General features: G+C 44.1%; 1 protein-coding gene across 1 annotated transcript; it reads left to right on the top strand.

The window, feature by feature from the left end:
• The first annotated feature begins 7,374 nt into the window (after positions 1–7,374).
• On the top strand, positions 7,375–9,797 carry LOC133915132 (dof zinc finger protein DOF2.4-like). Its single transcript, XM_062358159.1, has 2 exons — positions 7,375–7,988; positions 8,230–9,797. Exons 1-2 carry the CDS (start codon positions 7,932–7,934, stop codon positions 9,382–9,384), a joined length of 1,212 nt encoding a protein of 403 aa, XP_062214143.1. The 5' UTR covers positions 7,375–7,931; the 3' UTR covers positions 9,385–9,797.
• The last annotated feature ends 17,142 nt before the right edge of the window (positions 9,798–26,939 follow it).

Genomic DNA, 26,939 nt, shown 5'->3' with positions numbered 1-26,939 from the left:
TCATGCCACTCACTTCTCAGCCTTGTTTCTCTTGCGCTGTGTTCTTATCTATGCTTCAGGATCTATTCCAGATGCATTCAGTTATGTGTTCCGCTCCCTTCTCTCGGATGCATCCAACTTCTCCTTTTGTGCCGCCGGCTACTTTAAGTACCCACCGGCCGCAACGTGCCCCGAACAGGAGGAGGGCACGAGTTCTGAGACACCATAAATGGAAAGGGCGTCATCATTTCCTCTGGACGAAGTGACCGGGGGTGGAAAATGCGTCGCACGCCCGGTCATCCGTCACAATAAATGCCTTGGCAACGGGCGCCGTGGAGAGGGCCCACCGGGCAGCCGCAGAGCGACCCGGCGTGCTCGCCCTGTCTTGTTCCCCTGCCATAGCAGCACGGCAGACGAAACGCCTTGGTCCTTACGACGTTATCCTGAGACGGGCCGGATGGCACGGGACGGGACCCGTGCAATTAATAACCCCACGCCTCTCTACCAGAACGTGGCAGGAACTGACGCTGAGCGCGGCGGGAGCAGTTGGAGGTGACAGGCCACGCACGCTCTTTAAATGCGGCCTCGGGCCTTTGACTGGCTGACACCTCATCGGTGGGCCCCTCGGGGGCCTCCACCAGGGGGCTTTTTGAGTCGTCGGGGTACCGAGTGCTCGGGGGCACTGTTCACCTCCCCGAGCACTCTCTCCCGAGAACGCCCTTTCTTGTCCTCGGGGAACCGAGTGCTTGGGGGTACTGTTCACCTCCCCGAGCACTCTCTCCCGGGCACACTTGTACGGATTCTCGGGGAACCAAGTGCTCGGGGGCTGCTGCACGCAGCCCCGAGCACTCTCTCCCGGAACTTCCTTCGGTGAGTCCTCGGGATACTTGGGTGCCCAGGGGCCACGGCCGGCGGCCCCGGGCACGTTTCTCCCGGTACTTAGCTTTTCTGGTCGTCGGGGGACTAGGGTGCTCGGGGGCCACCATACACCGTCCCGAGCACTTTCTTCCCGGTACTTAGATTTCGTGGATCATCGGGGAACTGGGGTATTCGGGGGCCACCGACTGCGGCCCCGAGCGCCCTCTCCCGGGACTTGACCTTTTCTCACCTTGCAGGAGAGGCTCCGCGGGATGGCGCCATGTGGCGGATGGCTGGCCTGGCCTCGGGATTCGGGGACGCCCGGTTCCTGATACGCCGACAGGTGTATTTTTTGATGTAGCCATGCTTCATCACCGGACCTTTCGGCGTGTTGATCTTTGATCTTCCACGGCTGCAACCTTCTCTGGTGGAAATACTCTGGTGTGTATCTTCCTCTGATCACCGTATTTTCCGGTGGGTTTTTCCATTCAGCCTTCTGGACAGAAACACTCCGGTGTTGCCATACTTTCATTCTTCAGCACGAGACCCTTCTCTAGAAGAATTGCTTCGATGAGCACACTTGCTAATCACCGGACCTTCCGGTGAGATCTTCAGGCCTCTCTCCTCCTTTGTCAATATGCTCCGGTGAGTTCAACACCCAGAGTATCGGACCATCCGAAGAGGCAAATCTTCCTATGACTTCTTTAATTTGATCAAACTTTATCCCGACTACGGTGGTTTCTTTATGTATTGCATCTATGAAACCTACTAACATGTATTCTTGACAAACATGAGATCCATTGATTATGTTATCATTAATCACTAAAATCACAATTATGATCTAATAGGGTCATTTTCGCTACAGACATGTTTTCTGAAATTCGAACTCCGAGTCATTTGAGTCATGCTTACTTGAAATGCTTACTAGTATTGCAAAATCATGTAATTCGAAAAGGCATATTTCAATTATCATATTACTGTACAGCTGATTTAAGTTAGCGTTTTCTAATTAGATTCTTATAGATAGTTTTGGAACAAAATACTGGACTATTGGAGCTGTGTAAAATTCTCCTAATGGCATAACTACTCCCACCATTCCATGGTTACATGTATGTTCTTTTTTACTTGCAATTTGAGATGCAATTTCGAAAGTTGGCATGTTTAGGATTGAATGGTTTTAAGCATGTGTATGAGGTTTGGCCATTAAAATGTCACGAGTTCAATGCAGTGGGCTTTACCATGCGTGACATCTGTCTATTTTATATTACATATGTTATCTGCATGTCATGAGATGAATGTAGTGAGCTTGATCTAGAAATGCAGTGACCTTGGGTTATCAGATTGTGCCTTTTAGCTGTTGAAATCGGTTAAAGCACCAGGTTCATATTGGTAATTAAAATGTTCATATTGTTGCCTATAGCGTCAATGACAGAAAATGCATGTACATTTTTCTGTTCATGCCTTTGTAGTAGAGATCTCACCACATGACAAAAGTCAGTGGCATGTATTGGCTTTGCTGCTGTTTCTTGGGCCATTTGATTAATCAGACAACACATCAGCAGGCGCTGAAATAATTTAGAAAGCCTGACTTCTCATTTCATGGGCAAGCACACGTTGTCATCTACATAGGGAACGCCTGAGCAAGAGGCTCAGCACATGAAGGAAGAAGCTGACGAGACTGCCTGGCGTATTACTCGAGTGACTACAAAATTGAACTAGCTAGGAGGAAACTCCAGAACCTATTAGCACTATAGCAGGGAGTAGAACCTAATAGCAGGGAGACTTTGCAATGATTCTTTTTTTTGTGTGTGTAGAAATGTTATTATTACATGGAGGCATTGAGGTTGCAAGATTTCTTCATTTCATGGCTCTTTCCATCCAACGCGGATGGAATGAGCCGTGCAATTTCGTGCAATTCACATTGTGCCAGGCTAAGCATTGCAGCTTGAACATTGGACGTCTAGAAACTTGTGTTTTCCTTATATAGTTAGATTGTTAAGAAAAAAATACAGTCGCACAATCGCACATGCAGAGAATACCCATATAGGCAAGGCAACATGCATAGCTTGACAGTTTAAATGAAGATTTGGCATAACAAAAAAGAAAAATAACATGGAAAAGATTTAAAAGATGGAGGCTAGGTATCATGCATTAGCCGCTATTGGACCCTACATCTGTATATTTTGATCCTTGCTTTACCTCTGTCTGATTGAGCAGGATTTCTCAGTTCTCCTTCAGATTTACTTTTCTATCTGTTTCGCTTTTTTATTCCCAAAGTATCAGTTGCACTTGAGACCTTACTTATCCTGTGCAAGTGTAGCTATAGCCGAATGCAAGAAACAATTGGGTCATATCTATTTGAGGTTTGGGGAACTATTCTTGCACAGCCAGGCTGATTGCTCTTTTTACTCATGATAAGAGAATGAGGTCATCAGGAATGCCATCAGACAACACCACTGTTGTAAATGGTCCAGATATCATGAGTGCTTATTTGACATTTCTCTCTTTTGCATCAACTTCACCTTTACTATCTTAAGAAATTTTATGGTTCCGTCGTTACATCCGGTCGGTCACTACGGTCTTTGACCAATCTCTAGATCAGATACATGGTTTGGAATAGGCACAAATTGTTTTATATGTAATCCCTACCCTAAGTTGAGGAAGTTTTGCACGTGGAACACCCAATCAACAACATTTATCTCGTGAAATTTTTTAATAGCAGTGAATACTGGTACTAAGAAACAATATCTGTTGCGAGTATTTTATTTTGATTCCAAGCCTAACTAGTTTGCCTCCTTACATGTTACAACTTCGGCATTTGATATAAGAGGACTGCAAGCTAGCACAAACAGATTGCCTGCAAACTCCTAATGCATTTGAGTAATTGCATTTAGCTGGGTTACGATTCTAGCTTCTTTTTTTGTCATATAATTATTTAGTATGTCAGCATTTACTGCTTCACCTCCATGTATAGCTCTCGATTGCCATTCTAAAAGATATGGAGCAGTTGTAACCTATATATTTTTTATATAATTTTGATCTTTTATAATAGAGAATCACTTCTAGATCTATTGATGTAAATAATAGCTTTTGGCTTGATATCATCTTATAAAAAAAAATCTGTTACAACGTACGACCATTTAACTAGTAGTAACATAAACTACTTTATTATAGTATATAACCTCAAAATCAGACGTGGAGCTGAAGTTATACCTCTGCCAAACAAAATTTTATTCCATTAGTATCTGTGGTCTGAAAGGGAATGTCGTATTGTCTGATTTGTTTTGGATTGGTGCAGTCTGTCGGCGATGGCTCTGTTTGCGGGGATGGAAGGGCGTTCATCATGGAAGCATGCACGAGCTAATAACCGCAGCTTTGAAGGTGCGTCATCAGGTACCTGAAACGATCGAGGTGCCTACTCTTCTTTTCGCCGCCTGGTCTGGTTAATCGATCTTCGCTGCTCGGTTCACAATGGTTAATTTATTGATAAAACTTCCTGCTCGGCCGGCCGGGATCGATGCACCATGCTCATCACGTCGATCTCGCATCGATCCATCGAAGCAAAGTGCAAGGCATGGATGCATCATGCATGTGTGATTTGTCCGGGAGGCTATTTAACTAAGCTCCGAAGAATCTCGCTCGCACCCTGCGATGTCGATCGGGTGAAGAAAAGGAAAGTCGCATGAAATGGCGTTCTCTGGGGACGCACAGACCCCTTTCAAATTCCACTGCATCTTTCGCTTTAATCAGGGTCGATCGTCAGCCATGATAATGCAGGGCGAAAGCGGCGTCCCGCTGGCCCACCTACGCGGCTAAGTAAAGCACCCCGGCCTTAATCATTATCAGCTCTTTAATCAGCTGGCATCCGTCCGTCCTAGGCATATTTCCTGCAGCTAGCTGATCAGCCGAGTGGGTCACATGATTTGCCTCAGATGCTACTCGTACGTACTGGTGCTGCTACCGCTTGTGTTTGTTCATTCGTTCATCTCCTTCCTTCCTTCCTACATGCTGCCGACGCTGCTACTGAACATGCGCGCATAGTTTATCCGTATCATTCATTTTATTAAAATTCGTATTGAAAAAATAAGTGAAAAAATTATAAAATAGATGAGAAAAATAAAGAGATAGATAAGTATTAAGTGAGAGAAATAAACCATCGAGTCTCATGGACAATCCCATTTGCATTTCCGTACGGAATGCCTGCATGGACGTGGTGAAGAGAGAGAGAGAGAGAGAGAGAGAGAGAGAGAGAGAGGAGTGGGGGAGTAAAGCGCGCTGAGCGTTTGTCATTTTGGTTTTCCCCCCGGTGTTCGTGGGTTGTGCTTTTTACCGGCAGTTGGACACCCGGTTCTGACGGTAGATAAGGGAAATCATTGTATCCCACTGCGGTTACTGAGTAGTAGGCCAGGGCCGGCGCTAGCGAATTCAGTTTACATAACACGCCGTAGACAAGCTTTCTGCTTCTGTCATTCTAGTGGCCCATGCATACTGGTACTGCTTATCTGTGAATCGATCGGTTCCTGCGGTCACAGTGGAAGATGAACAGTCTATGCATGGTTTCTGCTGGCTAGCTCGACTTGTCTTGTGTCCTGCCCTCAGCTTTTATATGGCGCTTATGCACGGCAATAGTGCCGCCATTCCCTCTTTATTGCATCGGAAGTTCACGGTCTCGGAGTTCAGCTGTGGTGATGCTATATATGATCTCTTCGTCCCAAAGGAAACGCATGCAGTGAGTTCAGGCTTCAGTGCATCACGAGCGAGCTTCAGGTTGAAGTGACTAGTAGTGCACACGCAATCTTCAGTGAACAAAAGTGGAGCAGAATCTTGACTGCTAAAGCTACGCACCCTCAAAGTTGAATGATGAAACTTAGCTCGAGTAGTCATGTTCTTCTCTTATATAAACAAATTTGAGTAGCCATGCATCATCGGCGCCAGTTAAACTTTTAATTATGTCGATCGTATCATTTTAGCGAATAGAATTTAAGCTGTGAAACCTTGTTAATTAAGTTCTAGCCCACAATCCATATTAGTAGTACAATAATGCAGTCGTGAGTAAGCAATAATTCAGGTGAATTGAAGGTTCTCAAATCACATTGCTATATGCAAACGTGCACATAGTATTAACTGTCACATGGTGGTTTGAGAACCTTCAATTCAGGGTATTCTCTGCAGGAGCCTGATTTGCATGCAGCTATCTGAAGCCTGAAGGCAGTGCATGCATAATGGTACGAGCAGCACTAGCTGCCTAGCTGGTAACTACCATTCTATTCCAATCTGCATCCTGGCACTCTGACCACTGCCTGATCGATACCCTGAATCTCTGCAAGGAGTTCATAGATATGTAAGTAACTACAACTACTCAGTACTCGCCACTCGCCAGTCCCCATGAATATGCAATGGGAAGCGTACACTAGCTTCTCAGATCCTACTATACTGACCGAAACGAATCTAATCTCTCTAATCAGTCATAGACAAGGACAGGTGGTATTTACGTTTATTTTAACTGGTAGCTAGCAAGATTGCTAGTTAGGGAGAATAATGATCTAATTATAAGCGACTGAGCACAAATCCCTTGGGCTCATCGTTTGGAGAAAAATAATACTAACACTCGGATGGCCTGGGAGATCGAATATTTGAAAGGAAAGATTATGCCAATTTAAATATTTAATTATGTCATGCATTGAAGTCGCTTCATTTCTAGTTATCGAATGAAGGGCCCGGATAGAATAAGAACATCGTGATCTGCCCAGATCTTGCTCAATTCGAATGTGTAAAGCTTTATGATAGTTTTAATATTAGTATCCAGATGGCATGTTTGGTTACCTATACTCGTTCAACGAAGAGAAAAGCTGTCTAGCTCGCATAAATCTACCAGACCTAGCCTATCATCCATGCACACTGAAATTTCCCAGTACTTGCCAATTGAGCAAGTATACAACTATATATACATACACATATAGGACAGCCGTACGTGTCCAACTACAGGAGATAGAAAGGACTGGTTGGAAACTTGGCATCAATAGCCATGTAATCTCAAACACTATTCCACGTGGCAAAAAAAAAAAGCAATCGCTATATATATCTCTAGCTACGTACCTCTTCTTTCCACTTCTACCTCTTGTGCAAAGCACTAAATAAGACCACTGTAAGAAGTACTCTATTGCTTTCTCTATCTCTATGTACTTAAAGTTATCTACTCACATACATGAGAGAGTATTGGCTAGCTATACTTTTTAACTTTGGTTGGAGAGATAAGAGAGAGCAGGGAGAGAAGAGGAATTCTACACCACCACTAGCAAAGAGTCCGAGACACTAGCAAGACCAACTTTCCTGATTGATCTCTTTCATCAGTATGGACATAAAGTTGCACCTGCACATACATTAGAATGATCCCCTAGACAACCATTGATCACGTTGGTAACCTCTATCTAGTTCCACATGTACTGTTTAACCCCTCTATCTAATCAACCAGCAAATAACGCAGCAAACCAGCCTAGTGCAAGGCTTCCAAATAGTATAGCAACAATCATCACCACCTCTCCCTGCTGCACCTAGGGTTTCCAACTTTCCTCATGCATAAAACCCCCTGCTCTCTTCTCTCACGGTCTCCCACTCTCAAGCAGTAGCAGCTAGCTACATCCATCTCACACATTCTTATGGACTAAGCAAAGGAACACACTCTGTCCTCTCTTCTTTGCTCTCCCATATGTTTCACATCCGATATATATAATGCAAGCTCTCCACTAAGACAAAAAAAATAAAATAAAAGGAGAACAAGACCCATTCTTCTTTTATTCCACTCGCTTTCATTCTCTCTCCACCTCTCTTTCTTCCCTATCCTCCTCTCTTCTCCACACAACCCTCTCTCTTCTTCTCAGCTTCGTCATTCCAGTCCAGCATATATATAGAGAGAGAGAGCTTGCTAGCTGCTAGTGGATGTTATTCTCTCCGCCTTTATTGATCCACCTCCCCATCCTTGCATGATCCCCTAAAGCTTCTATATACCCTTATCTCACAAAGAAGCAAGGAGGAACAAACAAACCAGAAAAGAAGCTCCCAAGTAGGAAAAGATCAAAAGAAATCAATTCTATACCATGGTCTTTTCTTCAGTTCCTGTCTATCTTGATCCACCCAATTGGAGCCAGCAGCAGGTAAAAATTTTGGTTACTCCATCGCGCCAAATCGCTTCTTTATTTTTTTTCTCTCTTTAATTGGCCATAGCTTCTTCATGAAAAAAGCAAAACCGAGGGAAATGGAGAGCAAATATTCCTACGCTCTTTTGCGAAATCTCTTGTTGAATATACCAGGCCATCTCTTTTGGTTTTGCGATATCAATTTCTCACCTTTCTCTTTAATTGCTGTGTGTTTGATTTGGAATGATGCTACTTTCAGCAACAGCAAGGTCACCACGGTCAGTTTCCAAGTGGCGGAGGCGGTGGTAGCGGCGGCAGCGTGGAGCCGCATCACCACCAGCAACACCACCACCAGCAACACCAGCTGCCGCCGATGCCCCCTCCTGGGGCTCTCATGGCTCCTCGGCCTGACATGGCAATTGTAGTTACAGCAAGCAGCGGTGGCGGCGGTGCAGGCGGCGGTGGCCCGACTGGCGGCACGGCGATGCGGCCGGGCTCCATGACGGAGCGGGCCAGGCTCGCCAAGATCCCGCAGCCGGAGCCGGGGCTCAAGTGCCCGCGCTGCGATTCCACCAACACCAAGTTTTGCTACTTCAACAACTACTCGCTCTCGCAGCCGCGCCACTTCTGCAAGACGTGCCGCCGGTATTGGACGCGCGGTGGCGCGCTCCGGAGCGTCCCCGTCGGCGGAGGCTGTCGCCGCAACAAGCGCACCAAGTCATCCAAGTCCAACTCGTCATCGGCCGCCTCTGCTTCCGCCACGGGCGGGACGCCGTCGTCCACCTCGTCCACTGCCACCGGTGGCAGCGGCGGCATGGTGACGGGCGCCATCATGCCGCCGCAGGCGCAGCTGCCTTTCCTGGCCTCGTTGCACCCACTTGGTGGAGATCACTACAGCACTGGTGCATCAAGGTTAGGGTTCCCCGGGCTGAGCTCACTTGATCCCGTGGACTACCAGCTCGGCGGCGGCGGAGGCGCCGGCACCGCCATCGGGCTAGAGCAGTGGCGCCTGCCGCACATACAGCAATTCCCATTTTTAAGCCGCCCCGACGCCGTGCCACCGCTAATGTCTGGCATTTACCCGTTCGACGTGGATGGCGGCGGCGATGCTGCCGGCTTCGCCGGACAGATGCTGGGAGGCTCCAAGGTGCCCGGCTCAGCCGGGCTGATCACGCAGCTTGCATCAGTGAAGATGGAGGACAACCCTCCGTCCACGGCGATGAGCTCACCGAGGGAGTTCCTTGGTCTCTCCGGGAACGGCCTCCAATTCTGGGCTGGCGGCAACGGTGCAGGTGGTAACAATGGAGGCAGTACCAACGGCGGCGGGGGTGGAGGCGGCGGCGCTATTGCTCCGGGAAGCAGCTGGGTAGACCTGTCAGGATTCAACTCGTCGTCCTCAGGGAACATACTGTGATCGATGCGCCCTGCATGATGGTTGCTGCTCTAAAAGGTAGCCCTATTTATGTAAGCCCTGAAGCTTAATTTTAATCATCGCTTCTGAGAAAGATCAAAACAAAGGAGTTGTGGTGCAAGATTATTATAGGGCTGTGATAGTTATTGGTCTCTAGAATTGGTAGGCGAAATTAGCTTTTGACATTGAGTTTTTCATGTGCGGTTCCACTTCTATCTTGTTGTCACTGCTGCTGTTCTTGTACTGTTTTAGCGGGTGCATTTCTATATTGTTGTCCATTTCAGGTCTATATATGTTGTGTAAACGTGTAATGCATGCATGTTACTAGGTCTGCTAGCTTGGTGCAATGTGTTGATCATGGTGAAAGGTGATCAAACAGATTTGATCAATTGATCTACAAGTTTCTACTTGGTGAATTGTTCATCTCTATTCGTGTTGATTTGCTATGGCTACTTGGTGATCTGATCATGGCGCAAGGATATATATCTACGAGAGTACTTTTTCTCGATTGAACAGATTTGATCAACTGATTAACCAGTTTCTACTTGGTGAATTGTTCATCTCTATTCGAGTTGATTTGCAATGGCTACTTCTTCCTTAATGATTCTATGTGGTTATTTTGTATGAGTATAGCGGCAATGTATTGCATGGTCTTGAGTCTCACTAGCGCATGCATTCACGCTTGCAACTAGATCTATATGGGACGTCTACACTACCAAGGTGTGGCATGTATCCATGCGAGGGAACACACATATCAATCTGTATCATGACGCATTCAATTGCACCTATCATTTGGAAATGAATAAGGTCGTGTTCCGTGGCAAATGGCACCATATGAGTATCTGCAAGCATTGTATCTTTTTTTTCGAGACTGCACATTTTCTATATTAAGAAGGAATCCTAAGCATCGTATCATTTGCTAGTTATCTTCAGCAGACACATGCATACTTTCTTGTACCCACATATACCCATTCGAAGTACTGAACACAAGCATCTGGTCACCTAGAGATCGATTTAGACGATGGAGGGACAGCATGCAAGTACTTCTTGAATCAGTATACTGTACTCCTGCTAGTAGTAGCTTTTCATTCCTAGTTATAGCCACACACTTATTTGCAAATTGCTTTCATCTATTTTACTTAACTAATCAAGGCAAATTGACAATGAAACGTGACAGGAGAGCCATGGAAGCTCTAAACTAGTTCCACTTCTCCTCTTTTGAGAGACCACAATTCTGATGACACACACACAGAGTACGGCCAGCGCCCAGCTATATGATCAGTACAAGTGACCCAGTTCTCCATGGATGGTTCTCTATAAGAAACGGTGTTGGTTTCTAGGTTTCCAAGCACCAATCTCCATTCAAAGGAATCAAAGCCTTTTCCCTGCCATTGTAACCATGGCATGTCCCCACAGTGCAGGCAGAGCTAGAGGGCATTTATTCATGTGCATGCAATCTAAGGAATGAAGCTAGGCCGTGCAGGCTAGGGAATGGCTATAGCAGCAATCTCCTTAGTTGTGCTCAAAGAATTTGTTCCTATGTTTCTTTTGGTCCTTTTGTGTCATCTTTACCTTTATCTAGCTTCATCAGTTTCGAGGAGTCATTGCGCCAGTAACTTTGCATGCATTTCTAGAGGTTTGAAGCCAACCATTGACTGACACCATGCATGAAAGTGTGCATCCCTGACGAAACTCTGCAGGTTGCCCGGCCGCGCGCATCTTTGATTCTCTTGAAATGTTTATCTCTCATCAGTTCTATACCAATTTGTTAAACTTATTATTTATCTCTGCATTCTTTCAACGTAATATCTAATGGTCTCTCTACCGATCATGCATGAGAAATGGGTCGCCCCTGCATCGTCCAGATTGTACCTGTCATGGTTAGGCATCTTAATTAAAAGTACAAGAGACGAGACATGCAATACTGCTATGAACTGAATATCAAGTAACCAAGTTTCTTTTTCGTTTTTTTTAAAAAGTACCTTTGTTTGATACATGTACTAGCTAGGCAACAGCAGGAGTTAATCCTAGCCAGCCATACATAACACAATACATGCATTGCAATTACATGACGAGTATGTCGGGGAAAGGAGAGAAGAGCCTCTCTATATATTTGGGCATATTATTCTCTTCAAGGTAAATTTTGCCTCCAACCGATATTACAGCACTAGTACCAGACGCCATATGTGAGCTTGATCCCGTCGCACGTAGCATTGTAGGTGTTTAAAGATGAATGACCTTAGTATTGACTCAATGTAATTTTTAGTGATTAATGATAATATAGTCAATAAGACTAACATTATTTATCAATATATAGGGTTTAGTTAGTCTCATGGATACTATGCGATTAACTTAGGGTTCTAAACATCTCAAAGGGATGGACATTAAGTTAAATAAGAGCTAACTTCATGAAGATATAAAAACCTATTGTTTAAACAAGTGAACATGGTGTTGAGAGCATCACTTGTGTAGGTAGTTTTTTTGCCATACTATGAAGAGATGTTTGAGTTTAGTAGCTTAATCTAGTACCTTTATATTGTTTATCTAGCAGGTGATGCACAATAGGTTTAGCTAGTTCTAATATACTAGAAAAAGATCCAAGATATCAAGGAAGAGAAACCACAAATACCAAAACTTAAGATGGATTGAATTGGACAAGTCCCCGTATCATACAATGCGACATTGTAACATGCGGTGAATTGAGACAGAAGGTAAAAAGAAGACAACATAGTTTTTCTAGAGTCACAGTATCATACGGTGGGGCATCATATCATTGGACAGAGATTTTTATCGAAGTGCTGCTCGAAGATCAAGTTATCATATCATGTGGTGAGGAGGTCACCGTACTATTAGACATAGAGTTTGTGGCTTGAAGACTAAAGGCCACCGTATCATATGGTGGGTCACTCTATAATACAGTCAGGTTCTGATAGACCCTAACAGTCGAATTTATGACTGTTGGAATGGGGCCACTGTATCATACGATGGGGGTCACTTTGTCATACAATGACTGGAGTTTCGGTAGCCCGGGCTCCAACTGCTAGTTTTAATATTTGTGGCTATAAATACTCCATCCTCCCGCCATCTGAGGTTGCTAAAGCTCTAGGAAAGACACACTTCTCTTGGAGAGTTTCATAGCCACTTTGAGTTGAAGTTTAAAATTAAGGCAATTAGCACAAGATTAAGAACTTGATTACTACTAGTTTAAGACTAATGTGTATCTAGCTAGGTGATTATCCTAGAGTTAGATCAAGTGAGTGATTCACACTTGTTACTCTTGGTGTTTGCCTACACCTAGATGGCTTAGCGAGGGTGAGTCTTGAGAGACTCTCCAACCGAGTTTGTAGAGCGTCCATAAGCATTGTGAGCAGGGAGAGAGGCCCGTGCTAGAGCGGAAAAGCACTAACTTAGTGAAGATGGCAGTGAGCATCCGTGTGTACCTAATAGGAGACTCACTACTATGTGGGGAGCTCTAACGTCTAGCGCCGCAGAGTTATCCACCATGGAGCGTGGCCTTTGTGAGGGGCTCAAACATAGACTAGTGGAGAGAGGTAACTCACCAATACTACGGGCCGGAATAAGTCATCGTGCCGCATTTGCTCTATCTAACTCTTTTACATTTCACACTTATTTATTAATCATTTAAATTTCATATTTACCTTTTCTAGAATTAACATGTGTAGTTTGTAGGATTATTGGAACCATGGGTGCAAAACCTTATTATGTTAGAGTAGTCACACTAGATAAACTAAAAACTATTTAGATAGAAATTTATTATGCTGAATTTAGACCGTTACCGGCCCTTATATGTGTATAATTTTCTCTCCCACTTGTTAAAATGATTAATTCATGACAACACGCTTGAAGTACTATTAGCTGGTACGTACTTGTCATACATAGTACCTGGTGATAGTTAAATAGTACTCCGACTTTTTACACACAGAACAGTGACATATATCCTAGCTAGTGCAATATTTAGAGAGAGAGAGAGAGATGAGGTGAAGATTACCGAATTGTGTGAATTATTTTATTAATGTTTTGTTACGGTAGGTGCGGATCCAACCCGCACTTTGATTGATAGACTTATCTAAAATAAACTTTGATTGATAGATGTGACTACATCCCGGATCGCACTATTAATTTGGGGCGCATACCAAGCTGTTAGTCTTTTATTCCATCGACCGAACAAATTATTCTTTTCGTCGACGTGCCGATACAACGATTTACCTTAAAAATGGCATAAACTTCATTATTCTGATTTCCCGTTACTTAATTTGGAACTAGCAATTAATGAACTTCCTTCGAATATATGAATCTATCACCTCCAATAATTTTTTTTAAACGCAGGGAGTACATATATACGTAGCTTTGATGCATATTGTTTAGGAGAACTTGTTAATAATTAAGTCACTAAGATACCCACTTCACCAAACAGTGCTCGAAACTTGAGACATGGAATGTGGAAAGCTGAAGTGTTTATCTGTTTGTGCGCGAGCAGTGAGGAACCTTCTATTAAGATAATATGGTGTGGCTATTTTACCTACCGGTCAGCAATTTAGATATGGACGAGATGAAGTTCGTCCCACCTCAAATCTTCGGCACGGTCCATCACTTCGCGCACATATATATGTAGGAGCAAGCTGATTAAGTAGGCGAAACACGACAGCAAGTAGGCTATAATTAAGAAGATCGAACTGCACAGCAAGTAAAAGCGAAAGTTAATTGTGCATGGTTAGGGATGGGGAAAAAACTACTGCCCTAATGGACATTGCCACAGCTGCTACAGCGACTGTACTCTCTCTCTCGTTTGTTTACCTATCGCTGTCTGAGGGAATCTAAATTTTCGTCTGCTTTCGCGCAGTCCAATGCAGTCTCCCCCTCTTGGAGAGGGAATAAAGCCAGCAGACCTCACCCTGACCCCATGTGTTCTATTTCTATGGAAGTACGGATATCAGCAAATCAATTAGAAACTCGGGCATATGCTTAAGCTAGAGAGGTATTTTGCATAGTCCTGTTCACACTGACAAGTCTCCAGCTTATAACAGAAATCAAATTGAGTTGAGTTCAAAAACCAATTTAGGCAGGAGTCAAATTTGTCAAAACTGTAGGTATTCGTAAGCAAGAATTAAGTAAATGTGATGGCAGAGGCTGGAAAATAATGGTAGCTAACTATGGAGGGAGAGCAGACTAGTCGCCGTGTAACACCTGTATATGATGACTGGGCTACCATATCAGCCTAAAACCAGTTTGAGATCAATGGTGTGATTTGAATGCTTTTGAAGGATGAAAGTTTGACACTTTATATAGGACTAGGGTCAAATTTAGACAACTTGAAGGTTTTAGGGTAACCCTAAACTTGAAGAGTTTGAGGGTGGTGTATCTTTTCCAACTTGAATAGTATATACCGGGTAAACATTGGCTGGATTGAGCAACACTATTGGAGTTTTTTTATATATTTTTTTGAGGAATCATATTTTATAATTTTGAATTCCTCTACCTTTATACATAAGCTCTTTTTAAGGATATGATAAGGCTTTTTGGCACCAGCACACTTACATAAGCGTCCCCTTGCGTACTTGGGATGAATGTATGGAATGACCAGTTGTCGTGTAACATCGCATGTGCCATAATACTGACATTTCTTGAGAGAGAATTTCCCACCGGTGTGGGCGTGGGTTTTTATTACTCAAGTCGATGTATCAGCCATCGGAACTTCACAGCTGGTAGCAGAACGCAGCAATTATGTATGTATACCTCGTGCATGCATGACAGAGAGAGAGAGAGAGAGAAAGAGAGAGAGAGAGAGAGAGATCACAAAAAATGGCAGCCCTGCAGTACACAGCAGCTGGTCGGGGGTATCAGATTCCTGTCAGATCGACTGTACTACAAATCACACGCATAGAGGGGATCACAAAAAATGGCAGCTTTAATTAGCTTTACACACGTACACCAGCTGCAGGCCCTCTCTCCTCACTGCTGAGTTAGAGCACTTTTTCTCTTTTGGGTGGGTATAGCTAGCTGCTGGCTCATCAGCGTGCCTTATCTAAGAGTATGCTGGCTTCAATTAAGGATTAAAAAAGCAACGTGTAGATTATGGATTGTAAAAAGTTGAATTATGAAAAGCTTTAAAATTATAGATTTAAAAAACTTTCACAATCTAAAAAAATTAAGAGAAATCAGCCTTTTGGATTTTCACAAACAGATTGTAGAAAGATATGGCAAAAAAACTGTTTGTTTGTTTTAATTTTAAATTATAAAAACTAAAAATCATGATTTGAAACTGAAACAAATATACCCTCGTATTCTCATGCATGCTCACAGCTACCTAGCCGGGGAGTGAAACAACGGTAATTTACTTGCTCGTTTGGATCCTGTTCTCTTTTGTGCTCTCTTGGCTCTTGCAAAAGTCTACGATGGTAAAGCACCAACAGTAGTTTTCATAGTTACACTTTGTATATATGCGTTGTTTGTGTGTGTGAGAGAGAGAGAGAGATTCTGCGGTTGGCATCACGTTGCATCACATGAGAACAATCATGGATTATTGCATGGACCAAAAGGTTCTCTCAGTCAGCCTCTGATCACCCGTGCATGCATGCACGATACATGCAATATTACCATGAGAGCAACCTGTGTATATCTAGCTACTGTACTACAGTAATAGTATATGTGTATGTACTATTATAGAATTAGTTATAAATAACGTCTTATTACTACCGGTTGTGCAAGAACCGGCAGCGCAAATGTATCACTGCCGGTTCTTAACCTCCCGCGTCCGAACCATGATGAAATAGTTAAGAACCAGCACTGATACCGATTATTAGTGTTGGTTTGTAACACAAACCGATATTGATAGTTGCTCTAATACATAATCAATTTAGTGAGACGCCTCTGTACAGACGGATCTATAGAGCCATATGTACAAAGGATATCACATACATCTCCAAACTAGAACTGTCTGAGAAAATGATAACGAGCAGTTTCAATAAAGTGGAACACTATAGTACAGACGGTTACAAACTACAACCGTCTGTACTAATAGTACAGATGTTTCCAAACTAGAATTGTCTGTACTGTTCCATTTGTACATACGGTTCTAATTTAAAATCGTCTATATTATAAATAGTAATAGTAGAGATGGTTCCAAACTAGAAACGTCTGTATAAATAGAACATTACAGACGGTTCCAAGCTTGGGACCGTCTGTACTAATAGTGTCTCATTCATTTGGAGCGTATCTGTTATATAGATTATTTTTATGAATGTTCAGTACTCAATGATAGGTGAGATGGTAAGGAAGCTTCACCCGAAGTTAGAGGTTGTGGGTTTGACTCTAGAAAATGCACGCGTGTTATTTCACTTGAAAAATCACGTGACTTACGACCATGCCTACATAATAACATTAGGAGACTGGTGTGGGTAGGAAAATTATTTTTTGGATTTTTTTTAGCTCTAGAAAACTTAGTACATAAGGTTCTAATTTGTAACCTTCTGTACTAATCATTTGTAAAAGGATAGTTCAAAATCCGTATGTATAAATCTGATTTGTACAAACTCTTTAGTATAGACGGTTTGAAAAACTATCCTACACGAGGTTTCCGAACCGTCTGTACAAATAATTTCTCTAGTAGTGTCGATATCAGTACTGGATCTGGCCATGAACCGTCACTGATGCTTGATATAGTAGATCGGACCCAAATTTTTCATTCAATAGGATTTTGGCTCATCCTTGTGTCTGCTCGATTTGGTCGACTGGTTCATCCTCGCCGACGCACTCCACCTTATCTATTCTTCCTCTCCTCTCTCTCTACCTTATCTCTTCCCCTCCTTTCTCTATCTCTCTCCCTCATCCTACCACTCCTCCAGCTGCTCCCTTGAGCATGCGTCCTCCTTTGCAGCCTCTAAGCGGCATGGGTGCCGGGTGCGGTGACCTCCGAGCTGCGCCGGTGGGTCCAAGGTGCGGGCGAGGTCGACCATGGTGGGGCCTCTGAATGGCGCGGGCACAGGGCTGACCTTTAAGCGATTTGATTGTTCCTGTGTTCGTATATGGATGAGATGAGTATATGGATGAGATAAGTCAATTTTATTGTGTTCTTGTGTTTGAGATGAGTATATGGATTAGATGTGTTGCTTTGTTTTTGTGTTTGTATGGATGAGATGAGTTGATTTGAGCATGCACGCGGCAGTGATGGCGATAGGAGCACCGCGTTGAGCAATGACAGGAGCAGAGGAGGTTGACGGAGGAGCGGGAGGTGTGGTTAGAGCAGGCGCGGCGGCGTAGTGCATCGGCGGTACCGGCAGCAGAGCTGGCTCTATTTCGAGCCGGGTCATTTCCTTTTTTTGGCTCCTGGTCCACCTATCACTGTCGGTTCATGGATTGAACCGACAATGATGGTGAGTTTTTGTGCCAGTTCTAGAACTGGCACTGATAGTCACTGCTTATCAGTACCGAGTAATTAGTGGTGGTTCAATTCCCGCCACTGATGATGATTTTGAACCGCCACTAATGGCATATTCTGCAGTAGTGATGCCTAGCTATGTGATTTAATCCAAGGAAGGTGCCAAGGAATGCATGTTTCAAATTGTATGTTAATGAGCTTTGTGTCATCCATGCATAGATCTCAATGCTTTCATGCTCAAGAATTTGATGCTCTTTTGGACTCACTCATGCCCAAGATAATCTTCATACATGTACTATACAATTTAGTGGGTAGTACGATACCCCTATCTCAAATAGATGTTGATTTTTTATTCTAAACATGTGTAATTTTGGGGTTTTGAGGCATGTAACAATTTCCACTAAGTAACTATATTGATTGTTTATACAGGGAGCAGTGTGTTACGACGCTGGTGGATCACCTAGGCCAGAAGACTACGCCTATCAAGACTACTGAAGCACAACCCGCTGCAATCCACTTGAGGAGGCCTACCACGTGTTACCCGTTGGATGTTGGGGTTCAGTGATGAGATGCTGGTATGTGAGAGAGAGATATGTGGAGACAGATGTAAGAGAGAGAGAGAGAGAGAGAGAGAGAGAGAGAGAGAGAGAGAGAGCGAGAAATGACTCTGAACTAGAATCCCTCTAGAACCCCAGTTCCTCTTCCTCTCATCTCAATCCTTCTTCTCCTCTTAATCCTTCCTGAATTCTTGGTGTATGAATCTCTTTGGTTGATTAAGTGAAGAACTCATGAGAAGGACCGTAACATCTTTCATCAGAGCTATCCGATCATGGCAGAGTTACTATAATACCTCACTCGTCTGCAGTACCAGACGCACGAACAGAAGAAGACCGCAGAAATGGAGCTGCAAATGTTCGAGGTGATGAAGATTCTATAGGAAGTGAAAACTTCCAACTCGGTGATCCTCAAGAACATCGAAGAGTTAGTCCCGGTGGTGAAGTGCCTTGCGGAGTGGAGGCGACGATGAATGACTTGCATGGCGAGATGAAAGACTTGAAGATGCAGATGCAGCAGATCAGTGTCAGAGCGAAGGGTGTCAATCCGAGCGATCTGCAACCTTCTCTCCTTCCTCTACCGCCGCATCTGAAGTGAATCGAAGATTCTCCGACCCCGATCATGTACCTGGGATCTAGGCCTCATGGCCATGGCATGGACACATCTCACTAGGGGAAGGAAATTGGGGAATTTTTTTCCCAATTCCACCTCCGATCAAGGGTATGCACTGCACCTCAGATCTTGTTCATGTTCTTGCATCTTACGATTCCTCGGTGCACATTGTGGTGAATATCATGCTTTGCCCTGTTTAGATTCCATAATTTGATGGGGATGGGCCTAGATCATGGTGAGTCAAATGTGAGTCCTACTTTCAGATTTTCCTAGTTCAACCAGATCTTTGGTTTAGTTTAGCAGCTATGCATTGCACTGGATCAGCCGCCTTATGGCTTCATACTACCTATTTTTTCACAACCACAACTGATTGGAATCAATTCTTTTTTGCTGTCATGGACAAATTTCACTGCGAGGAGTTTTAACACACCTTGCACCAACTAAATCGCATGTGTCAGTCTAGCAGTGTGATGGAATACGTAGAGCGGTTTGATGTGCTTTGTCATAGCTTGCTAGCCCATCATCCCTCTTAGGAACCTATGCATTTCTCACACAATTCTTAGATGGGTTGCGTGATGATATTTAAGTAGTAGTGGTCTTGCATTAGCCTCAAACGCTGGATACTACTTTCTCTTTGGCCTGTTTGTAGGAGGAGGAGCTCGATATTACCTGGCGGCGTGATCGCCAGTCTAATACTCCTTTACCATTCAAGAGCATTCCTAAGATAGCATTGCCTCTACCACCACCACCACCTGATCAACCAAAAGCCACTAATGGGGATTGCTCCGAAGACAGACGTGGTGTTGAGACAACACGGGCTAAAGGTTCGAACGATAGACTAGCATCTCTTCATGCATACTGTCGAGCAAGGGGGATGTGTTACCACTACCGTGAAAAATGGTCCCCTCATCATAAGTGTGTGGTGACATTTTAGCTTCACATTGTTGAAGAGCTACTCGAGTTTCTGACACCCAGGAAAATATCGAAGTCACTGGTTGTTTTGTCCTCACCAGATCATTAGTGTATTGAATCTCTGTTGACTATCTCCAAGTAGGCTATTGCTGGTACATATTCACCCAAGACAATTCATCTCCAAGGACAAATTCAGAAGCATGATGTGTTGTTATTGGTTGACTCAAGAGCTCCAACTGTTTCATTAGTGAGTCCACTGTAGATCATTTGTCCGGAGTTGTCAGCTCAGCCAAACCAGTCCTGGTCAAAATTGCAGATAGGGGTATTTTGCTCTATACTAGAGAAATTCTAGGTTGCTGGTAGTGGATTCAGGGACTATCGGTGATATGGGAACCGGGGGTCCCCGAGTCCCGAGACCAGAACAGCAGAGTGTCACGTGGCGCCCTCCCTCGGGGATTATCTCCCTGAGGTCCAAGAAGACCAAGTTTCGGGAGAGGGTGCTCGGTGCCATGAACAGTGGTCCCCGAGTACCCGAGTTCCTCGAGGACCCGAGCAGACACAGTTCCAGGACAGGGCGCTCGGGGCCATAAACAGTGGTCCCTGAGTACCCGAGTTCCCCAAGGACCGAGAAAAGGCATATCCGGGAGAGAGTGCTTGGGGCTATGAATAGTAGTCCCCGAGGACTTGAGAAGCCCCTTGCCGGTGGACCCCACAAGGGCTCAACAGTGAGGTGTCAATTGGTGAGAGGCCCGATGCTATATTTAAGAGGGAGCGTGGCCTATCACTTCCAACCACTCCCCCCCACGCCTGCTGTCAGTCCCTGCCACTTCCTGGCAGGGAGGCATAGGGACATTTAATGCGGTGGGTCCCATCGTGTGTCATCCGGCGCGCCTCGGGATATCGTCGCAGGGCTCGAGGCATATCGCCTGCCGCCCTGCTGTGTCAGGCTTGCTCTGACCGGACGGGCATGCGGGGTTGCTCGGTGGCTGCCCGGTGGGCCCTCCCTGCTGCACCTGCTGAAAAGCGGTATGATGACACAGGACCGGACGGGGGCGCATTTTCAACCCCCCCCATAACGTCAAGCTGTAGCCCATGATGGTTGCTTTTCATTTATGGCGCCTTGAGACTCGCGCCCTCCTTTTTGGGCACGCCAAGCCCCCCTCCCCCCCCCCCTCGACGGTATAAAAGGTGGGGGTGCGTCCCGACGAAAAAGGCAAGACTTACAAGACCAAGGCTAACAGGAGCTTCAAAGATAGATAAGTTGAAGAATACTGAGACAAGCTAACGAAGAACAAAACACACGAAGCTCTAGACTTAGACAGAAATCCTTGTAACACAAGAGATCCTCAGAGAGGTATTCCCAGAGCATTTATTTCCACTAGCATCCGATCAACCATCCCACCTGCATCCCATTTACTCTCGTTAATTCACGTATGAGGTAGATTCAAAATCATCCCCCGACCGAATCTCAAAGGGGGTTCCTCCGGATCCCCGCTTGTGGAGTTCATCCTCCGACAGGGACATACCTTTGTTTGTTCCATGAAGGTCATTCCATTGGGGTGTTATAATGCTATACTAGGTATGGACTGGCTTGAGTTGCTCAACCTGATAACTGTTCACTGGGGCAACAAGTCATTGAGCTTTGATCATTTGGGCAAATAGATTACATTGCAGGGTGTGCCACCACAACTTTCTCAGTACTCCATGATCTCAGCATATCGGTTTTGGGGTCTCACAACAAGGGGGTCAGTTCACACTGTCATCCAGCTATGTCTAACAGAAGACACAACAAAAGAATATGAGTCGCCTGAAGAAATTCAGATACTTTTGTAGCAGTTTTAATACTTGTCTGATGAACCACGTGATCTACCGCCACAACAGGCCAAGGATCATACAATTCCGCTGCTTCCAGCTGTGAAGCCAGTCAATTTGCACCTGTATCGATATACTGTGGTGCAAAAAGATGAAATCGAGCATCAGGTGTAGGAGATGTTGACTCAAGGCATCATATAGCCAACCTCAAACCCATTTGCATCACTGGTGCTTCTTGTTGAGAAGGACAGGTTGTGGCGCTTTTGCATCGACTACTGTCAATTGAATGCAATCACCATAAAAACACGTACCCCTTGCCAATAATCAATGAACTACTTGATGAATTGGTCGGTTCGTGCTGGTTCACTAGTCTCGACCTATGGATAGGGTACCACCAGATCCGGACGTCGCATGCAGATGAACCGAAGGTCACGTTCAAGACACATAGTGGCCACTACGAGTTCCAGGTAATGGTGTATGGCCTCACAGGAGCACCAACAACTTTCTAGAATGAGATGAACACATTCCTGAAGCCACTACTACGGAATGGGGTCTTAGTCTTCATAGACGACATCCTCATCTATAGTTGCAATCTTCAGCAACACTCAATGATTCTTCAGGAGTGAAAGTGCATTTAGGCCCCTATGTGGGTTTTGGATAATTGATGACAAACGATTAAGGGACTAATAAGTTTATTAAAGTTATGAACATATTTTAGTCCCATCAAAAGAGTTAAATGATGTTGGTGTCCCTCAAAAAGAAAATAAAAGAGGCATGTAGTCACTAAATAGATTTAAATTGATTTTATTTTCGAATTTGAGTATAGTCATGTCGTACTATCAAGAGGGATGCATATAGATAGACTTGAAGATATCTCAATACTCAAGGTACCTATTTAGATCAAAGAATAGAGACACAAATTACCCCCACAAACACCGAAAAATTCTAAGTCTTAGTCTGTACCCAGAGTCTTCGGGCTGACCTGGATACTCCGGATTTAGTGTGTTCGCCGGAGTCTTCGAGTCTAGCCCCTGCAGGGGGTGTTTGGTAAGGGCTTTTGTGTTTTACCCAGAGTCTCTGGGTTGACCCCGATACTCTGAGATCTGTTAGTCATCCGGACTCTCCGAGTTGGGTTCCAGACAGGGCTCTCGGTTATGCGTTAAAGTGTCAACCCGGAGTCTCCGGTTTGAACCCAGATACTCCATGTGAGGAACCATCCAAACAATATTTTAATTAATCAATAAGTTAATTATTTTCTTAATCACAACTTCAACTATTAATTAGAATACCACTTCGGTAGTCCCCACACGTGTTTTATACCTAAGATCGGAACACATGCCTTTCAAACAACAAAGCTTAAGAAAAAGCGAGTAATTAACATTATATTGTAAGTTCTTAAGCATGTACCAAGTTAATACAGTTTACAGCAAAAGAGAGCTAGGAGGAGATTAAAACATATTCAACTCCTAACCAACAAAAGAAACTACACAGCGAAACAAAAGCTAACGACAATAAAAGATGGGTGGAGCCATATACCCTTAGGCTTCACCCCTAACGCGCGACGTCCAAGAGTAGGATGCATTGTCCATTCCCACCGCTCGCATCAGCGGGCGTGAAGTAGCCAAAAACCAACTCCTCCTCACCTAGAAAACCTGTAGAGCAGCTGAGTATAAAGATACTCACAAGACTTAATCCATAATGGGCACTTATAACTGGCCTGACTCCAAGAATTATGCATTGGGATGTTAGCAAAAATGCGACCACATGGTTAAGTAAATTCATATGCGAAAGCAAATTTGACATAAACATGTGTGAGAATTTATACCTGACCAAAGTAACAAACTAACCCACAAACATCAACTAAACATAATGTAAAATTAACCATAGTAGTAACATCTATAACAAACCATCTCAACATCTCAACCATACCAAACCACATTCGTAACTCCATGACTGCTGCAAATGGACAAAAGCATGCTCATAACTGAGAGCATGATATTTCAAAATATTTTTACACCCTGCAGTGGATACTCTTTTACCTACACGACTTGAGGACCATACGGCTCGTATGATCACATATGTCCCTACAAGGGGGTACTCATGTAAACCTTTTCCAATAAGTCATGACCGTTTGAACATGCGTTGATAGCTACGGGGATCATCCAGAACTACTCCTGGAGCAAACTAGATACCCCAACTAGCCTCATACCCGACACCATCGACCTGCACGCCAAAAAGCCACAGATACAAAGGTAATCGACTTATCGTTCCCATATACGACATGTAGTAAGCATGAAAAGTGCTAAAGCCAACTGCAACAACCATCGGTGCTTAAACGATGCAAGCGATCTACGGTGTCCAAGCCCCTCTCCCGACCTACCCAGGGGAACTCCACATCCGAGCAGGACAAACACCCCTAACACCGCCCACATCTCGCCTAATCCACCCCACTCATCCAACTGACACCATCAACTCATCATTATGATCATTGTGTAAGTAATTAAAGTCTATGTTCCCGAATGATGAAACATTTTACCGCTTGACTTCTATCGAAAACCTAAGCACTTGCTAAGCATCACGAATAATATTTTAAGTTAGACAACATCATATTAAACCTAGGCTACAAGGATACAGATTAATAATTATTCAAGATAGGAGAATTAGTGCATCAACATAGGTTCTACCCATCATAACCTAACATCGACTCAAACTTATGTATAACATATATAAAGCATATTTATCACATCATATCATACGAGATCAAAAGTATTAGGAGAAATATGTTTAGATGATTGCCTTACTACTCAGGTGTTTGCCTTATGCTACCCGCGTAACACTCGCAAAACTCCGGCAAACTAGCGTCGCCTTCAACCACGGTCGTGACACGCTCCGGTTCTTCGTTCACTAAAGAAAAACAGGTGCAATGATGAGCATGAATGAAATGCACAATATATGCTACAATATGCATAACAACAAGCTAAAGGTGTAAGATATACGGAGGAATAACGAAACTTACGATCTAAACAGCACCAAAAAAGTAACAGGAGGCAGAGAATCCTAGTTGAATTTGGAGTATCCGGGTTCCGAATCCTCTGGGTGAACCTCCGGGTAAGGGCTCTCGGTTAGCTATTTTTGAAATAACCCAGAACCTCCGGGTGAGTCTGGATACTTCGGATTGGGCCAGACACTCCTAGCAAGGCTCCGAGTGGGGCTCTTGGCTATTTATCCAGACCCTTCGGGTCGAATCCAAATACTCTGTATTGGGCCGAACACTTCGGGTTGATCCAAACTATCCGAGTTCTAGCCGAGTTGAGTTCTAAAGTGTTCTTCGCGGCTGATTCAACTCGCATGCTAAATCTATTCCATCAAAGCATGGATATACACTACACAAAGGGTTCTAGACTTGAATTGCACTCTAAATCGCCATAGTTCTCTAGGATAATTCAATGGGGTTTCTCCAGGTTTACCCGAAGTATCCAGGTCAATTCAGATTATTCAAATTGTCTAGAGAGACACCATCAAGGGGAAAATCTCGGCCAATTTGATTTGCGAGCTTCTCCAAACCAAAGGGCAACCTGTTTGAGAGAGTTTATAGAGTCTAGAACTCACTCACCAACCTAGCAAAATGATTCCTAACTCAAAACTTACTCAAATCATCACTGTAGCTCCAAAGCTCAAGAACTTAAGAACTTTGCAACCAAATCTTCAAACTTGGGATTCATCCGACCAAAATGTGCATCTATGCCATGGAAGCCTAGGAGACTCACCCAAGATGCTTTGCCAAGCTTAGGGATCATTGGTTGAAGGAGGAAAAGCTCGGAAAGAGGAAGAACATCTCCTTGTGCTTCAACCAAGAACACTAAAAGACATCAAAATCGGCTCGAATCCTTTAGGAAAACGAAAATGAATTGGATGGATGGATAGCTCATGAGCTCGTGATCACATGAGTACCACATACATATCTCAATTCCTTGTCTTGAGGTGGGATTTTGGGGGAGGGGGGGGGGGAGAGAGAGAGAGAGAGAGCTTGAGTGGGAGGGAGAGATCTTTGCTTGGCCGGTTGAGGAGAGAGGGAGCATGGGAGTGGAGTTAGGGAGAGATAGGAGTGGTTGGGCTGCTGCCCATAGAGATGGAGAGATGGGTGGTGGGGCCACATGTGGGGTCTACGTGTTAGAGAAAATGGTCTATTTTAACTGTGAATTTTATTCTTTTCTCTCTCGAAATTCTTTCTCTTGTCTGATTGACTTTAAACGATTTGCACTGGCGTTCCCAAAATAAATTGCCTCAAAACTAATCATGACGCTAAAGACGCATAATTAGACTTAATCATGCGATTAGACTTTGGGACGTGACACTCTATGTCAGTTAAAAAAACACTATAACGGCTAGTTTTTTTTGGGAGGAAGGGTATAAATACCCCCTTCCCCTCTCTATTTAAGTGATGTTGTTGCTGAACCAACTCGAGACATTCGTAGCCATTCAATAGCCCTCCTAACTCCTCTGGTGCATCAAATCTTGCAAGGTTTTTAGAGTTGGGTTAGAAAAGTGAGATTAAGTACTAGTGAGTATAAATCCATCTCTTTGAGCACTTAAGTTTGTCATCAAGCTGTCGATTCGCGTTCACTACTTTTGGAGCTTGGAGCTCCTAGACGGCTATGCATCACCTAGAGAGCACACAATCTTGTGGAATGCCCTGGAAAGTTTGTAAAGGTCATCCTTGCCTCCGCAAGGGAAGAGAAAGCTTTGAGTAAGTTTAAGCTCGATCTTTGTGGTCGTTTGGTGAGGATAAGGGTTGAAAGAGACTCGGCTATTTTTTAGCACCTCAACGGAGACGTATGATCGTTTGATTCGAACTTCAGGAAACAAATTCTTGTCTTCTTTACCTTCTTGCATTCTTTTTTGTTCTAGTTGATCTTTTGGGAAAGTTGTCCGGTCTATATGTTTGCGAGTTTGTAGCTGCACGTGGTTGGTGAAAATGTCCTTATGCTTCATTTGAAACTTGTGGTAATCTTTAGATTCAACTAGACTTGCTTAGGTATTCTTAGGTTTCCATTTCCTGTTCCATCCAGACTGTCCAGTTTAAGCTAGGAACCTTCGGACCCCAGAGTCTCTGGATTAACCCGGAGTATCCGGAATCTATAATCCGCTGTGAAATTTTAATTTTCATGAAACGCCTATTCACCCCCCCCCCCCCCCTCTCTCTCTCTCTAGGCGATATCACGTACATTCAATTGGTATCAGCGTCTAATCTCCTACAAAGCTTCATCGCTTG

Source organism: Phragmites australis, chromosome 4, assembly GCF_958298935.1.
Source record: "Phragmites australis chromosome 4, lpPhrAust1.1, whole genome shotgun sequence".
NCBI classification, from domain to species: Eukaryota; Viridiplantae; Streptophyta; class Magnoliopsida; order Poales; family Poaceae; genus Phragmites; species Phragmites australis.
This window is presented reverse-complemented; position numbering and strand designations above follow the sequence as displayed.